Raw genomic sequence first — 18,122 nt, 5'->3', positions numbered from 1 at the left:
ATAGGAAGAGGAAGTGAAATGATCCTTGTCCAATGATGACAAGATCCTATACCTAGAGAACCTAAAGGTTCCTCCTAAAGACACTAGTCGTTAGGATAAATGACTTCAGTAGTTTCATGACACAAATTTAACGCACAAAAATCAGTTGTGTTTCTATACAGTAACAAAATTAAAGATGAGAACCAAATAAGAACTCAATTCGATTTACAACTGACACACACACACACAAAACAAAACACCTGGAATATATTTAACCAAGGAGGAAAAAGAACAACAAAACACTGATAAAAGAAAGTACAGGCACAAACAAGCAAAAAAAAATCCCATGCTCACAGACAAGGAGAAATCAATATAGTTAAAATAACTATATTGCCCAATCTACAGATTCAACAAACTATCAAATAAATAATGGCATATTTCACAGAATTCGAAAAAACTATTCTAAAATTCATATGGAACCAAAAAAGAGCCTGAGTAGCCAACAAAGTCCTAAGCAAAAACAAAGCCTGAGGCATCACATTCCCCAACTTCAAACTACACTACAAGGCTATAGTAACCAAAACAGCATGGTACTGGTACAAAAAATAGACACATGAAAAACGGAATAGAATACAGAACTCAGAAATAAAGCAGCATACCTGCAGATCTTTAACAAAGTCAACAAAATAAGCAATGGGGAAAAGGACTCCCTATTCAATAAATGGTGCTGGGATAACTGGGCTAACCATATTCAGAAGAATGAAACTAGACCCCTACCTATCACTATATACAAAAAATTAACTGGAGATGGATTAAAGACTTAAAGACTTCAAACTATAAAAAAATCCTAGAAGAAATCATAGGAAATATCCTTCTGGACATCAGCCTTGGCAAAAAATTTATGAACAAGTCCTCAAAAGCAGTGGCAACAAAAACAAAAATTGACAAGTGGTACCTAATTAAACTAAAAAGCTTCTGCACAGCAAAAGAAACTATTGGCAGAATAAATAGCCTCCAAAATGTGAGAAAATACTTGCAAACTACACATCCGACAAAGGACTATTATCCAGAATCTAAAAGTAACTTAAATAAAAAAAAAAAAAAATCAAATAATCCCATTAAAAAGTGGGCAAAGGACATAAACAGACACTTCTCAAAAGACACACAATCGGCCATGAAAAAATGTGAAAACAATACTGAACATCACTAGAGAAATGTAAATCGAAACAATGAGATACCATCTCATACCAGTGTAGAATGGCTATTTTAAAAGGCTATGGAGAAAAGAGAACAGTTATACACTGTTGATGGGAATGTAAGTTAGTTCAGCCACTGTGAAAAGCAATTTGGAGGTTTCTCCAACAGATAAAACAAAACTACCATTCAACCAGTAATCCCATTACTAGGTATGTACCCAAAGAAAAGTAAATTGTTCTACCAAAAAGACACCTGTATTCTTATGTTCATCACAGCACTATTCACAGTAGTAAAAACATGAAATCAACCTATGGTGCCCATCAATGGTGGACTGGATAAAGAAAATGTGGCACGTACACACCATGGAATATGACATGGCCATAAAAACGAATGGTATCATATCCTTTGCAGCAACATGGATGGAGCTAGAGGCCATTATCATAAGGGAAATAAACCAGAAATAGAGAATCAAATATGAATGTTCTCACTTATAAGTGGGAGCTAAATAATGGGCATGCATGGACATAAAGATGGAAATAATAGACAAAGGGTACACCAAAAGGGGAGAGGGAGGAAGGGAAAGAAGTGAGGGTTGAAAAACAACCTACTGGGTAATATATTCACTATCTGGGTGATGGGTTAGTTCTCTGAAGCCCAAATTGCAGCATTATACAACATACTCATGCAGCAAACCCGGACATGGACCTCCTGAATTTGTAATTTTTATTTTTATATTTTTCGAGACAGAGTCTCGCTCTGTCACCCAGGTTGGAGTGAAGTGGCGTGATCTCGGCCTACTGCAACCTCTGCCTCCCAGGTTCAAGCGATTCTCCTGCCTCAGCCTGCCAAGTAGCTGGAATTACAGGCGCACACTACCACGCCTGGCTAACTGTTGTATTTTTAATAGAGATGGGGTTTCACCATGTTGGCCATACTGGTCTCGAACTCCTGAACTCGTGATCCATCTGCCTCAGCCTCCCAAAGTGCTGGGATTACCGGCGTGAGTCACTGTGCCTGGCCTCTGTAACTATTGTTTTAAAAGAGAGGTACAGCTGGGCACAGTGGTTCCCGCCTGTAATCCCAGCACTTTGGGAGGCTGAGGCGGATGGATCACGAGTTCAGGAGTTCGAGACCAGCCTGGCCAACATGGTGAAACTCCATCGCTACTAAAAACACAACAATTAGCCAGGCATGGTAGCACACACCTGTAATCCCAGCTACTTGGGAGGCTGAGGCAGGAGAATCGTTTGAACCCGGGAGATGGAGGTTGCAGTGAGCTGAGATCATGCCACTGCACTCCAGCCTAAGTGAAAGAGCGAGACTCCGTTTCAGAAAAAAGAAAAAAAAAAAAAAAGAGAGAGAGATAGGTACAGACCACCTCTCAGTGCCAGCAACAGTATGTCTGACAGAAAAGATGACCAAAAAAGAAGGGATGGGAAATTGATGCTGACAAACACTATAAAAGTACACCCTGTAGAAAACAAAATAAGCAACAAAAACACCAAAGCAGTTATTCGATGTCAGTCACCACAAAAAGAAGATAGACAGTAGAGTGGGTAGCACCCACTGTAACAGGGTAGAAGACTTCCCACATCTCTACATCAAAATAAAATTCCAAAGAAAAAGGTCCAAGTTCCAGTCAATCACAATTCATGGAGACAGCTTTCCTCCAGATCTGGCTCTGAACTCACCAGGTACTAACCACCTGGCCATTACTGCCCAACTAATGAAAGAAGTGAACACTGAAGAAGATGCTACATCAAAAGGATCAAATGTTTTCAAAACAGAAAAGAGGACTGCAAAGTTAAAGGCTGATTTTTTTTTTTTTTTTTTTTTTTTTTTTTGAGACGGAGTCTCACGCTGTTGCCCAGGCTGGAGTGCAGTGGCGCGATCTCGGCTCACTGCAAGCTCCGCCTCCTGGGTTCACGCCATTCTCCTGCCTCAGCCTCCTGAGTAGCTAGGACTACAGGCGCCCGCCACCGCGCCCGGCTAATTTTTTGTATTTTTAGTAGAGACGGGGTTTCACTGTGGTCTCGATCTCCTGACCTTGTGATCCGCCCGCCTCGGCCTCCCAAAGTGCTGGGATTACAGGCTTGAGCCACCGCGCCCGGCTAAAGGCTGATTTTTAATAACAGGAATCTCAAATAGAGACAAATTAACCAGACAGAAGAAATCCAAAAGTGGTAATAGTTCTAAAAACCTAAAAGTTTTTAGACCTGCAGTTTAAAAACCAAGAGGAAGTCCTGAAACAAGCAAGCACCTGCTTTGTTCAAAGGCAAGAAGTATATGAACTCAGTAATACTAATGACTGTGAAAAACCAGTTGGGAGGTTGAGCACGGTAACTTAGGCCTGTAATCCTAGCACTTTGGGAGGCTGAGGCGGGTGGATCGCCTGAGGTCAGGAGTTCAATATCAGCCTGGCCAACACGGTGAAACTCCGTCTCTACTAAAAATAGAAAAATTAGCTGGGCTTCGTGGTGGACATCTGTAATCCCAGCTACTCTGGAGGCTGAGACAGGAGAATCGCTTGAACCTGGGAGGCGGAGGTTGCAGTGAGCCGAGATGGAGCCACTTCACTGCAGCCTGGGCGAAAGAGCGAAACTCTGCCAAAACAACAAAAACAAAAAACAAAACCAGATGGGAGTTTCCAGAGCATTAGCATATGGAGTCATGGATAGAGTTAGAGGCTTTGTTATTATCTTGTAACTGGAAGCTATTTTATGAAATTTAATTTTGATGTGGTCATCCCTCTTTATACCACTGCACTGGCCTGAATGGAAATACCAGCGTGTGCTAAAACTGCATGTGAGTAGATAGTAAATGTGTGTGTGTATTTATGTGTTTGTATATATTTATGATATAAGCACATTTTTATACAACTGGTTTGTTCTGTAGTGATAGAGTTTGGTATTCTTTTCTTCTGGCCATCACTGCACCCTATCATAAGCATAAGCAGCTATTTGGCATAAATTACTTATCACTGCCACTCTCTGAACTCAGACAACCTCCATCTTAAAAAATGGGATGTGGTACCAAGAAAAGGCTTTATTTTCACTAAACTTTTGTTTCAAAATATACCAGTTTCCACTGTCCTCCATACGTGCCTTATAGTATTGTCAGAATTGTCTTTGAGGGGTTTTTTTAAAGAAGTATTTTCTTGGCTGGCTGTTGTAGCTCATGCCTGCAATCCTAGCACTTTGGGAGGCCAAGGTGGGATGATCTCTTGAAGTCAGGAGTTTGAGTCCAGCCTGGGCAACACAGTGAGACCCTATTTCGTAAAAAACGAAGTTGTTTTTTTTTAAAAAGGAACACTTTATTGATTAAATGATAAATAAAAACAGTCTGCCACTGGATGGCATGAAATGAGAATACAGGATGTCTTCTGTGATATTCCTATAAACATACCGAATTTGAATCTCATCATGAGGAAAATAGCAGAGATATGTAACTTGGGACAATCTACAAAAATAATTGGACTGGCCGGGCGCGGTGGCTCAAGCCTGTAATCTCAGCACTTTGGGAGGCCGAGATGGGTGGATCGTGAGGTCAGGAGATCGAGACCATCCTGGCTAACACGGTGAAACCCCTCTCTACTAAAAAAATACAAAAAAGTAGCCGGGTGAGGTGGCGGGCGCCTGTAGTCCCAGCTACTAAGGAGGCTGAGGCAGGAGAATGGCATAAACCCGGGAGGCGGAGCTTGCAGTGAGCTGAGATCCGGCCACTGCACCCCAGCCTGGGTGACAGAGCAAGACTCCGTCTCAAAAAAAAAAATAATAATAATAATTGGACTAACCTTCATGAGTGTTTAAGTCATGAAGTCAAATGATCCTTTGACTAAAAAAGGACAAAACATCCTACGCCCTCTGATAAAGGACATGCATGGGATGACTGTCAAAATCTGAATGGGGTCTGAGGATTACACAGTAGCACTGTATCAATGCCAATTTTTTTATTTTGATGGTTATGCTATGGTTATGTAACGGAAAGTTCTTGTTTCTAGAAAATAAGAAATATGTCCTAAGGTATTTGAGGATAATAGGGCAATAGATAAACCACTTAACACTCAAATGGCAAAAAGAAAAATTTCTGAACACTGCTTGCAACTTTTCTATAAAGCTGAGATTGTTTCCAAATTATTATTATTATTATTATTATTATTATTATTATTATTTTGAGATGGAGTTTTGCTCATTGCCCAGGCTGGAGTGCAATGGTACAATATTGGGTCACTGTAACCTCCACCTCCCAGGTTCAAGTAATTCTCCTGCCTCAGCCTCCAGAGTAGCTGGGATTACAGGCATGCACCACCACGCCCAGCTAATTTTGTCTTTTTAGTAGAGACAGGGTTTCTCCATGTTGGTCAGGCTGGTCTCAAACTCTAAACCTCAGGTGATCAGCCCACCTTGGCCTCCCAAAGTGCTGGGATTACAGGTGTGAACCAACATGCATGGCCTGTTTCTAAATTAATTTTTAAGTGATGTTTCTTGGGAAAAAAAAGAAAAAAGCAACCCTATCTTTAGCATTTAGTAAAGGAACACATTATTAAAAACTGATAGATACAGAAAAACAATCGAATGTGTCTGTGTGTTCAAGTGGATTTTCGAAAGTGTTCAAGTGTATTTTTGAAGATTTTTTTGGAAAAGAAATTTAAATGAGGTACAAGGTTTGAGTCAGTTTTTTATAGTAAGAACAGAAAGAAAGGTTGTCTAATCACATACACTCTTCCCCAGCATTTTAATTTTTTTTTAACTGACTAAACTTTCACGCCACTTCTTTTTAAAATGCACTTTACTTTCTGATATTCTTAATGAAAAATAATTGAACTATAAACAATTTCTGTCGTGCCAAGCACAATGGCTCACGCCTGTAATTACCCAGTATTTTGGGAGGCTGAGGTGAGCAGATCACAAGGTCAGGAGTTCAAGACCAGCCCGGCCAACATGGTGAAACCACATCTCTACTAAAAATACAAAAATTAGCCAGGTGTGGTGGCACGTACCTGTAGTCTCAACTACTCCGGCGGCTGAGGCAAAAGAATCGCTTGAACCTGGGAGGTGGAGGTTGCAGTGAGCCGAGATCGCGCCACTGCAATCCAGGCTGGGCAACACACACACACACATACACACACACTTCTGGGGCAAGATAAGCAATTCAGCATGAATTCTCAAAGAGAGGACTAAGAGAAACGGCATTACTCTGTAACTTCTTCTCTCATCCCTATCAATACAACCCTGTTTTAAATTCAAATGTCATGAAAAGTTGGTGCTTCTCATCAAAAAGTTTATCCACCACAATCAAGTTGGCTTCATCCCTGGGATGCAAGGCTGGTTCAACATACGCAAATCAATAACGGTAATTTATCACATAAACAGAACTAAAGAGAAAAACCACATGATTACCTCAATAGATGCAGAAAACACTTTTGATAAAATTCAACATCTCTTCATGTTAATAACTCTCAATAAACTAGGTATCAAAGGAACATGTCTCAAAATAGTAAGAGCTGGCCAGGCGTGGTGACTCACGCCTGTAATCCCAGCACTTTGGGAGCCCAAGGTGGACGGATCACCTGAGGTCAGCAGTTCAAGACCAGCACGGCCAACATGGTGAAACTCCGTCTCTACTAAAAATACAAAAAATTACCCGGATGTGGTGGCGGGTGCCTGTAACCCCAGCTACTTGTGAAGCTGAGGTAGGTCAATTGTTTGAACCCGAGAGGCAGAGGTTGCAGTGAGCCAAGATCACGCCATTGCACTCCAGCCTGGGCAACAGGAGCGAAACTCCAACTCAAACAAACAAACAAAAAAATAGTAAGAGCCATTTATGACAAACCCATAGCCAATATCATACTGAATGGACAAAAGGTGGAAGTATTCCCCTTGAAAACCAGCACAAGACAAGGATGCCTCTCTCACCACTGCTATTTAACACAGTATTGGAAATTCTGGCCAGGGCAATCAAGCAAGAGAAAGAAATAAAGAGTATTCCAATACAAACAGACGAAGTCAAATTGTCTTCATCTGCAAATGATATGATCCTATGTCTAGAAAACCCCATTGTCTCAGCCCAAAAGCTTCTTAAGCTGATAAGCAACTTCAGCAAAATCTCAGGATACAAAATCAATGCGCAAAAATCACAAGCATTCCTATACACCAACAACAGACAAGCAGAGAACCAAACCATGAAAGAGCATCTGCACCACAAAAGAAACTATCATCAGAGCAAACAGACAACCTACAGAGTGGTAGAAAATTTTTGCAATCTATCCATCTAACAAAGGTCTAATATCCAGAATCTACAAGGAACTTAAACAAATTTACAAGAAAAAAACAACCCCATCCAAAAGTGGGCAAAGAACATGAACAGATACTTCTCAAAAGAAGACATTTATGTAGCCAACAAACATGAAAAAAAAAAAAAAAAAGCTCAACATCACTGACCATTAGAGGAATGCAAATCAAAACCTGATCATTACAGAAATGCAAATCAAAACCACAATGAGATACCATTTCATGCCAGTCAGAATGGTGATTATTAAAAAGTCAAAGCTAGGCATGGTGGCTCACGCCTGTAATCCCAGCACTTTGGGAGGCCAAGGCAGGCAGACTACCTGAGGTTGGGAGTTCAAGACCAGCCTGACCAACATGGAGAAACCTCGCCTCTACTAAAAATACAACATTAGCTGAGCGTAGTGATGCATGCCTGTAATCCCAGTTACTCGGGAAGCTGAGGCAGGAGAATTCTGTTTTATGGCACACCTATGTTCATTGCAGCACTATTCATAATAGCAGAGACATGGAATCAACCCAAATGCCTATCAATGATAGACTGATAAAGAAAATGTGGCACATACATACATACCATGGAATACTATGCAGCCATAAAAAGGAAAGAGATCATGTCCTTTGCAGGGACATGGATGGAGCTGGAAGCCATTATCCTCAGCAAACTAATACAGGAACAGAAAACCAAACACCGCATGTTCTCACTTTTAAGTGGGAGCTGAACAATGAGAACACATGGACACAGTAGGAGAACAACACACACTGTGGCCTGTTGCGGGGCAGGGTGGGGGGAGGGAAAGCATTAGCAAAAAGAGTTAATGAATGCTGGGCTTAATACCTAGGTGATGGGTTGACAGGTGCAGCAAACCACTATGGCACACGTTTACCTATGTAACAAACCTGCACATCCTGCACATGTACATTGGAACTTAAAATTTTTTTTTAAATAATAAAAAGTTGGTGCTTCTCAGAAACTCGGCCTCAGTCAGAATTATATGTGTTCTATGCACCCTAACTTCCAAGGAAGAGACTGTTCTTGGCCAGCTTCAGTTAGATATATATTGTATTGACTTATCCAGTAGATCTTAATTTATAGTCATATTCTCAGATTTCCACAAACTGTACTATTTCGTGGAAGAGCTGTCTTGGGTTCAGAGTGTATAGAGTGGTCATGAAATAGCAAACCCAGCTACCTTGAATCATTAACTTCGCAGGGTTATATGCTACAGTAAGAAGATGATTATCAAGCCAGACAGCAAATATATCTCAACCTACCACAAACGTAGCATTTTTAACTTGTTAGGTATTTCCTAGAAGCAATATGCCCTATAATTTGGGAAGTTAAGATACAAGCAGCTGTTTCTAGTTCCAATGACATTACCATTCTCACAAATGAAACCATTCATAAAAGTGGACAAAGATGTAGAAAAATGATGACTTATTTTCAATAGGAGACAACAGACCATTCCCAATGGGACATATATTTTCTTTCAAGCAAAGGAAACCTGCTTAATACATTTTGTCATTTTTTGAACAGAAACCTTTTAACCAGAGATACACAGTGGGGTAACATGTTTCAGATGCACTTGCACTTACTACTGAAGAAAAGCCATGAAAAGTAATAATAGTTTTTTTTTTTTAAGTTTTTTCCATGTTAGAGCCTGAGAAATTCTAATTCATGGAGTGTATCAATTATTATAAAGACATTTAATTTTATATTAAGATTTGAAAGGTTTTTTCAATGAACATTAAGCAATTCCACATATTTTCTAACTTTCCACGGGTTCCAAAAAGAGAGGAAGGAACCCAATTTTGAAATGTTGGTTTTAAAAAAGTATAGTATTTTTACATGAAATTGACAGTAATTTCGAACATCTTTACTTTTCTTTGTATCTTTGAAATAATGTATATTGTGTAAAACACTGGGATGCTTTGGTTAGCACAGACTTACAAAAATGTAAGGATGTTCACAGTTACATTTCATACTTAGTATATTCATATTAAATTTTTTTTTTTAAGGCGGAGTCTCGCTTTGTCGCCCAGGCTGGAATGCAGTGGCACAATCTCGGTTCACTGCAAGCTCTGCCTTCCAGGTTCATGCCATTCTCCTGCCTCAGCCTCCTGAGTAGCTGGGACTACAGGCGCCCGCCACCACGCCTGGCTAATTTTTTTTTGTATTTTTAGTAGAGATGGGGTTTCACTGTGTTAGCCAGAATGGTCTCGATCTCCTGACCTCGTGATCCACCCACCTCAGCCTCCCAAAGTGCTAGGGTTACAGGAGTGTGCCACCACGCCCGGCCCATATTAACTAAATTTTTAAAAGACCTTCATATGCCCCTAATAGATCAAAAGCTCCTTAAGAGGTAAGACCATGTTGATTTTATGGGTGTATGTTCAGCTCCTAGTATAGTCTCTGAAATACAGAGATAGTTGTTTAATGGTTGTTTAATCCAAGTTTCTATTTATATTTATAGTAAATCACCATTTCCCTACTGCTACTCTCAGCCTCCAAGAAAGCTAGCTCTCTCCGACTAATGGTTCTAGGACAACTGGGGCTGGATAAATCTCTATAAATCAGTAAAGATCCCAGCAACTCAACTGCTTCAAGAGACAAGAGACAGAAGATGTCTATACATTAAGTATTTAGTCAATAGCATTATAAAGCACTCTGAAACAGAAAGAGCAGGATTTTTTAAAAAATTACTTTGAGAAGGCCGGGCGCGGTGGCTCAAGCCTGTAATCCCAGCACTTTGGGAGGCCGAGACGGGTGGATCACGAGGTCAGGAGATCGAGACCATCCTGGCTAACACGGTGAAACCCCGTCTCTACTAAAAAATACAAAAAACTAGCCGGGCCCAGTGGCAGGCGCCTGTAGTCCCAGCTACTCGGGAGGCTGAGGCAGGAGAATGGCGGGAACCCGGGAGGCGGAGCTTGCAGTGAGCTGAGATCCGGCCACTGCACTCCAGCCCGGGCGACAGAGCGAGACTCCGTCTCAAAAAAAAAAAAAAAAAAAATTACTTTGAGAAAGAACAGAAGATCAGAGCTGAAATAGGGAGAATTCATTCCTACTTGAATGCATACAATCTATCTGGCTTTTCACAAATGTGATTTAGTTTAACCTAACCAAAATTTGAGTAAAATTACAAATTTTATAAATAAAAAAACCCTGAGGCTCAGAGAAGCAGCCTGACCAAAGTTGTGAATAGAAGATCAAAATTCATAGCCAGATTTGTCTAAATCCAAATCTCATGCCCTTACCAATAAATTACCTCAGAACAAAATTTCATTTAGTTTTCAAGATTCATTTTAAATAACAAAAAATGGACAAATGACACACATTTATAAAAGAAATTAATAGCAACTTTTCATTGTAAAGCAAAAGCACTCACCTGCCCTGCTTTACTAAATCGATGGCCTGCCAATATCATATGAAATGCATATTTTCTAACCATGGGACTTTTCATGTTTATAAAGCAATGTGCCGCCTGTTCCAAAAGAAGTGCACTTCGAAGATCAGAATCCTAGTGAATGTTTAAAAGAGAAAAAGGTTAGTTTCACCAAGTTAAAAGTAAATAGATAACTAGTGAAAAAACATTTAATATCTTAATATATAGCATATCCAATGTTTAACTTAAGAGTATATGAGGGCAAAGATCAAGGGGCAAACCAATCTTGATTCTTCCAAAAACACAAAATTCTTTTAAGCTTTGAAAACATTTTCTACCATGAAATACTTAGCTTTTCATAAAAGCCAAATGTCTGGTTATGATATGTGCCATGTACCAAAATCTGTGAGTAACTGCAATCCCTTCTCAAATGGCAAAAAAGTTTGTCAACTACAAATTTATTACAGGTATACCGATAAAAAATAAACCAGAAAACATTTACACCAATCTGATTTCCTCTGAAAATTGACTTGTTAGCATATTTTCATCCACCCAAGAAAACATGTACATAGATTATGAAATATTCTAATCTACTCCTTAATTCTCTGTAAAATTTTACTGTATTTAAAGGAATCCTCAACGTTTGCTATTATATTCCAGAGGGCCAAATCGACTGCATTTCATTAAAAAGTTCAGAAGGCTTCAGTTTCAAAGATTTTCTTTTCACCTGCTATTATTACATTAATAAAGAATACAACTCAAGAAAGTTTCCACTTCAACTGACCCTCACAGTACAGAAACTACAAAACCACATACTACATTACGTCACCACCCTTAAGACAAATCTTTCCACTGAAAGAGTCATCATTTTACAGATAACTGAGAAAGTACTGAAGGTTGCTGATTAAATATCAACAACATTTTCACCAAAACTTTCTCCAGGTTTTTAGCTGTTCTCAAGCTGAACTTACCATGCCCTTCCATGTGTTCTGCTGCCATTATTTTCCCCAGGGAAAGTTGAAAACAGAAAACATTGACTTTAAATGCAATAATTTCAACAAATTATAGTTACATCAAAAGTGTTCACAGACCATTGATTATCATAAACTATTTCTGCGTCAATCATAGAATTATACTAGAGCTGAAATAGACTCGAGGAAACCACCTAGGAAGCATTCAGTAAATGGCAGCTATTATCTATTTCAACCTCCTCCTGATAAAAACTAAATGATTAGATGATTGCTCTAGTAATTAAGATCCAAAAGCTAGTAAGTAAAAAAGTCAGGAATACGTAATTAATTAGTGGTTCTTAAAAATGGGTTTGTGTCAGAAATACTTAGGGGAGCTTGGGAGCTTACTTTATTTTTTAGAAAAATGTTTTCTTTTTAAAAAGTATTAATACAAACTAACTTTTTAAAAAAGAATACGTGTTTGAAGAAAAAATGAACATCTTTCTTTCCTAGCCCATGTTTCATGTCATTTGCCAGAGGTAACTATTCTTTACAGCTTAGTAGTGTTGTGTCCTTTGTCACCCCTCCTGTATATGTATGTGCATGTGTTTACATGCCTAAAACATACGGATTTTTTAAAATACACATATATTTTGATACATAAGTGGTATTTATATAGAGTACCTTGCTTTTTTCACTTATGTAATGGACATCTTTCTAAGACATCTACATCTCTCTCATTTCTTTTAAAGTTACACTGTATTCCATTATAAAATGTATCCTAACTTACCAATTGATTATTGTTTCATATTTTGTTACTACATAAAATGCTTTGATAACTATCTTTATAGAAACATATTTGAATAATTATTCAAATATTTTAATAGAGAAATTTCTGGTAGTAGAACTGCTGAGTTAATGAAAGCTATGCATACACTACTTCAGATTCTAATCAATATAGCCAAACTGCTAAAAAAAAAAAAAAAAGCAGCACCAATACATACTCTCATCAACAAAGAATAAGAGTATATGTGTTCCACTCTACTCAGCCAAAAATCTTCAAAATTTTTAGCTAATAAAAGAAAAATGACAGCTGGGAGCTCACACCTATAACAGAACTTTGGGAGGTGAAGGTGGGGGATCGTTTGAGCCAAAGAGTTCAAGACCAGCCTGGGCAACAGAAAGAGACCCCCGTCTCTACAAAAATTAGCTGGGCATGATGGTGTCTGTGGTCCTAGCTACTTGGGAGGTTGAGGCAGGAGAATCACCTGAGCCTGGGAGACTGCAGCTGCAGTGAGCCATGAATTCACCACTGCACTCCAGGCTTAGTGACAGAAGGACGACCTGTCTCAAAAAAGGGAAAAAATATATATATATAACACCTTGTTCCTTAACATACACTTTATCGTAGGACTGTTAATCTTTTCATATGTTTAGGAGATTTTGTACTTTTCTTGTGAATTGCCTGTTTATGCTCTTTTGTGAATGGTTTGTTGTGATTTTCTGCTTTGTAAGCGCCCTTTGTATACTCTTAATATTAGTCCTTTGTGATATATTTTGCAAACAGTATTTTCCAGTTTTGACAAGAAAGAGTTTATTCTTTTGCAGGGCAGCACACTATCATTGCCTTTATGGTGTCAAGATATTGTATCAAACTAAGAAAGGATGTTATCATTCCAGGACTTTAAAAAATGCTCTCTTAGTATTTGCTTCTAGGGGTGTGTGTGTGTGTGTGTGTGTGTGTGTGTGTGTCTGTGTGTGTGTTATTCTGGTTTCATTTTTTATTATAGCTTAATCAAGCCATAATATATTAAAACACAATGAATAAGCTAAGATTCCAACCCAAACAGCTGCTTAGGTATCACAATACCATTTTGTGAATAAGTTAGCTTTCTCCACTAATTTTAAATGATACCTTAACCATATGCAGTATTTAAATTCTCATTCTAGCCCATTAATATGTCTATTCCTATCACTGTATAGAGTTTTACTTTCTGTAGCCTTATATTTTAGTATCTATATATTTTAATATCCAAAATAGGTAATTTTCCCTAATTATTGTTTCTATTTCACAACTTCACTTAGACCTCAACAGAGTTCAGTTTTTTAAGTGCTGTAATTTCTTAAGTCTCTTCTTAGCACAACACACATATGCATGCATACATATAAACACACATGAAAAAATAAAATAAAATAATATATACACACACACTTCTTTATTGCCTATGAAGCTTCACTAAACTGCAAAACCTGAATGGGTAGCAATCCTGGACACTCTAAAAAGCTAAGAATATCCCCTGAGAATACTTAATGGTTTGCAAATGATTCTAATGTACAATCCAGTTAAAAACCAAAACGAGAAACTCCTAGCATTTCCAAATTTAACACTCAAGAACTGACCAACTGAAGGCACATGTGGAAGTCCATGGCCTGTATTAATTTGGCTGAAACAAAATTTTGACTCTTGCATGTAAAGAATCAGTTTCTAGACTGAATGAGAATCAGTTTCTAGAGCTGAATACCGTGCTTTCATATCTTAGTCCAGCTTTATTCTTCATTAGACCCTGATTCTTAATGTGACACCCAAAGTGGTAAAAACATTGTTTTGAAAGGAGAAAAATAGCCCTGAAAAGAATGACAACTGCTATCAGTGTTGACGGAAGAGAAATAAAAGGATTTTTACAAAGTGATGGTTTTATCCAGAAAGCAAAGGCTTTAAATGAATTGAAAGATAAAATTTTAATATAGTGGTGTATTTCATACTATCAAATAACAAGTTTTATATATGTTCCGTAAGAAACTAAAAAAAAAAAAAAAAACCTGTTGATAGCATTTCATTAAGAACTCCGGCCTATGAAAATTCTGTCCACAACCAAGAGATAATTTTAACAAAAGATAAAAAGACAACAATAACTTAAAATATGAGGGTTATGTACAGAAAAAAAAAAAATTCATCTGAGGTAGAGGCCTCAATAAACACTTCAATAAAAACACAGTTGATAAAGCCACCAGTTGTAGCTAACTAACTGAATCAAACATCAAACAAAAAAGACGGCTCTAAGCTTTTAAGATTTCATCTCTGCATAACCATGAAGTTAACAGGAAAGAAAAGTGCTTTCAGCTGATAAATTTCCCATAAGACCAGTTACTCCCAAGCTGAAGAAACTTACAAAAACTGATATTAGCATCCCTAGAAACTGATTTTTCATATTTAAATATAGTAACAGAAAAAATGGGTTGTAAGACCAGAATAAGTGTTCAATACAGAAACAGATACAAGCAGGTATGTCTTAAGCACCAAATTCATATATATCCTATATGGTGATAAATGTGGCATGTTTTATCATTAAACTGGGTTTGCTCTGCCATTCTGAGAATCCCAGGGCATAAAACAAAAAATAAGATCCACTTGCCCAAAAATTTGCAGTACATAAAGTCAAAGCACAGCTCCTCCTCTTGCCCAGGCCTCATTAATTATCTTTCCCTATGACGGTATTAGCAAAAATCTAGGGAACACAAGTTCAGGCATGTCAAGAGTATGTAACTCAGTTCTCCAGCTTCAAAACCAGTGTGCCCCTCTTGATATTATACAGCCTTTCTAGTTAACAAAATACATACAATAAATGTAAATTGTTGGTAAAGATTTAACATAATTTATAAACATTATGCCCAACAATCATTAGTTTCAAGTTACCCCAAAGAAATTTATGACAGGTATTGCAGAAAAGGCCACTGAGAATCACAATTTCTGGGTACATGCACCACCACCTGCCCCCTCTCCCCACCATATGGCAGTAAATAACAATGATACATTTTCTAGACTTTCATGATAAAACAAATCATCCAGATTTGAGAAAGTGAAAACAAAGAGTTGGAAAGAAGAGAAAAATGACAAAAAATAACACTGTTATAATGCAGACAGGAGAATTTGCTCTGAAGAAATTTTATTCACATATGTGGATAGAATGGCAATTAAAAGCATTTAAGCAAGGAAGAAAAAAAGGAATTTTATTCAAGCTCCTGAACCATAAATTCTTTTTACATTCACTGATAATCCTTAGGTTGAAAAACACAGCAACACATTCAAATCCAAGTTAAGATTATTTATTATAATAGAGAACATCAGAATACTCAAAAGCCTATATTCAGCTCTACAAATAGTTTGTTACCTGTTCATATTTATTAGTCAGTGGCCATGCAATAACAATTATTAAACATTTTAAATATCACTTCTTAACCTAACTAGTTAGATCTTACAGAAACTTTTGTAGAAGAATTAATGGTTCAGTTCCAACAAACACTTGTAGAGCATCTAATCCACGTGCCAAGGCAAGTGTTAGGCAACAGGAATAAAAACAGAAGGCAACACGGTTCCCTGACCTCAAGAAGCTAACAGCTTAAGAAGCTTAAACATAATTTCCAATATAATATAATATGGTAAGTCAGGTTTTACAGCATTATATGAGAGAGCAGAACAGAGACACTCAGGACAAACAGGTGTACTAGGCAAGACTATCTGAAGTACACAACTGATATCATGACTAGTAAACTAGACAAAGCAAGAGGGAAAAGGCCACAGTCCCAAATAAAAAATATTAAGAATGAGAACTAGTACAGTAGGAGAAGTTTTAAAAAAACCAACAAAAGAAAGAGATAAGTAAACTATATGGAGATACAAAAAGAAAATATATTTTTAAAGATTAAAATTATTTTAATTAAATAAATAATGTTTGAGAGCTTGAAAACAAAAATTACTCCCACCCCCACCTCCATTCTACATTGGATTACAGACAGGATAGGAGAATACAGGAATATCTCAAGCCATTTCTGCCTTGAGCAAATAAAGGGCTTGTTAGTGATAACATAACTGAAGATCATGATATATCAGGTAAAAAATTTTATGGGTTTATTTATACGTTAATTTAAGATGCCTTCGAAACACGAAGTAGATAAATCTTTGTTGCTGCTCTCGCTCTGTCGCCCAGGCTGGAGTGCAGTGGCGCGATCTCAGCTCACTGCAACCCCCACCTTGTGTTCAAGCAATTCTCCTGCCTCAGCCTCCTGAGTAGCTGAGATTACAGGTGTGCACCACCACGCCCAGCTAATTTTTGTATTTTTAGTAGATAGGATTACATTATGTTGGCCAGGCTGGTCTCAAACTCCTGACCTCAGGTGATCCGCCCGCTTCAGCCTCCCAGAGTGCTAGGATTACAGGCGTGAGCCATCACGCCTGGCCGCAAGTAGATAAACCTTAAAGACAGTTGGCCATACAAATCTAAAGCTCAAAGAAAGCTCAGGGTTAAAGACAGATTTGAAAGTGGAAAGCATGGCTGTGGACAAGATCATCCCCAAAACGTAAAGAGTTAAAAAGTGCAGTGGTCCAAGGACTAAAATCCTAGGATATTTAACATTTAAGGAGCAAACAAAGGAGATGTTTGATTTCGTTCCTTCATTCTTCAGTAGTCATCTAAAAAACACGTTATTAACAATACTTATAAAGGAATTACTACCATTCTTTACAAGCCTGTAGTCAATGCAACTCAATAATGTTTGTTGTAAAATCTTCAACAACTATAAATGAATTACTTTCTTCTCTTTTAAAATATTCACAATATAGGTTTTTTAAATGTTTAAGATGATTTTCTTAAAAAGTTCATGCTAGTTGAAAGTAAAATTAAAAACTCCTTAGTGATTAGTCTTTTAAAATCAGCTTTATTTCCCTAGCAGACTCAGATAACAAAATATGAAAAATAAAAAATAAAATATCATTTTATATTAGGAACAACGCACATGCACATTGTTTTAAATATTCTTATTCAAAGGACAAAAACCTAATAAGTCACAGAGTATGTATGCTCAATACACGTCTGTAGTTAATAATGAAATGTAGCCTTAAAATATGTAAATTTAATTTATAAAAAATTACATTTAAAATTAACTCAACAAAAAACTAAAATAGCCATGTTGTAAATTCCCAAAGAGTGACTTCCCTGGCTAATTTTATGTTTTGTAAACCCTTTCAAGAAAGAAGATACGTCTTTTTAAAAAATGAACAACGCTAATTAAAGGAAATACTACACAGTTTCAGTACCTCACTGGTCAACCGTATTAGGAGAGCTGCAGCCTCTGAATATTTGCTTTGGCTTTTTAAAAGTTCAGCACTAAGCAACACACATCTTTCTGCCAACACCATATTCCTGTAGAAAAAAGGACAAGAAAATAAAATCAGCACAATAATACCTTAGCACATCAAAGTAAATGTGTTCAGCAAAAGATTCCAATTACAATTTTAGAGGACAGTTGCAGGGAATTGGTTCCAGGACCCT

At 37.6% G+C, this 18,122-nt stretch overlaps 1 protein-coding gene across 9 annotated transcripts in view; it reads right to left on the bottom strand.

Annotated features, from left to right (window-relative positions):
• Nucleotides 1-18,122, bottom strand: part of TRAPPC8 (trafficking protein particle complex subunit 8) — a 111,023-nt gene that overhangs the window by 51,609 nt on the left and 41,292 nt on the right. For 5 of the 9 annotated variants that reach the window (XR_012427210.1, XM_005586960.4, XM_005586961.4 and 2 more), the window contains 3 exons: nt 17,888-17,993; nt 11,818-11,838; nt 10,850-10,981 (listed from right to left, as the gene is read on the bottom strand). Coding sequence is in view for 6 of the 9 variants with exons in the window: in XM_005586960.4 (XP_005587017.3) it covers nt 10,850-10,981; nt 11,818-11,838; nt 17,888-17,993 (259 nt within the window). In the remaining 3 variants the exon portion in view is untranslated. The remainder of the gene's footprint in view (nt 1-10,849; nt 10,982-11,817; nt 11,839-17,887; nt 17,994-18,122) is intronic. The other 4 variants (XR_012427211.1, XR_012427212.1, XM_005586962.4 and 1 more) reach the window with 1 other exon arrangement.

Source organism: Macaca fascicularis, chromosome 18 (assembly GCF_037993035.2).
Source record: "Macaca fascicularis isolate 582-1 chromosome 18, T2T-MFA8v1.1".
NCBI classification, from domain to species: Eukaryota; Metazoa; Chordata; class Mammalia; order Primates; family Cercopithecidae; genus Macaca; species Macaca fascicularis.
Note: the sequence above shows the minus strand (reverse complement) of the source record. Positions and strands in the feature narration are given on the sequence as shown.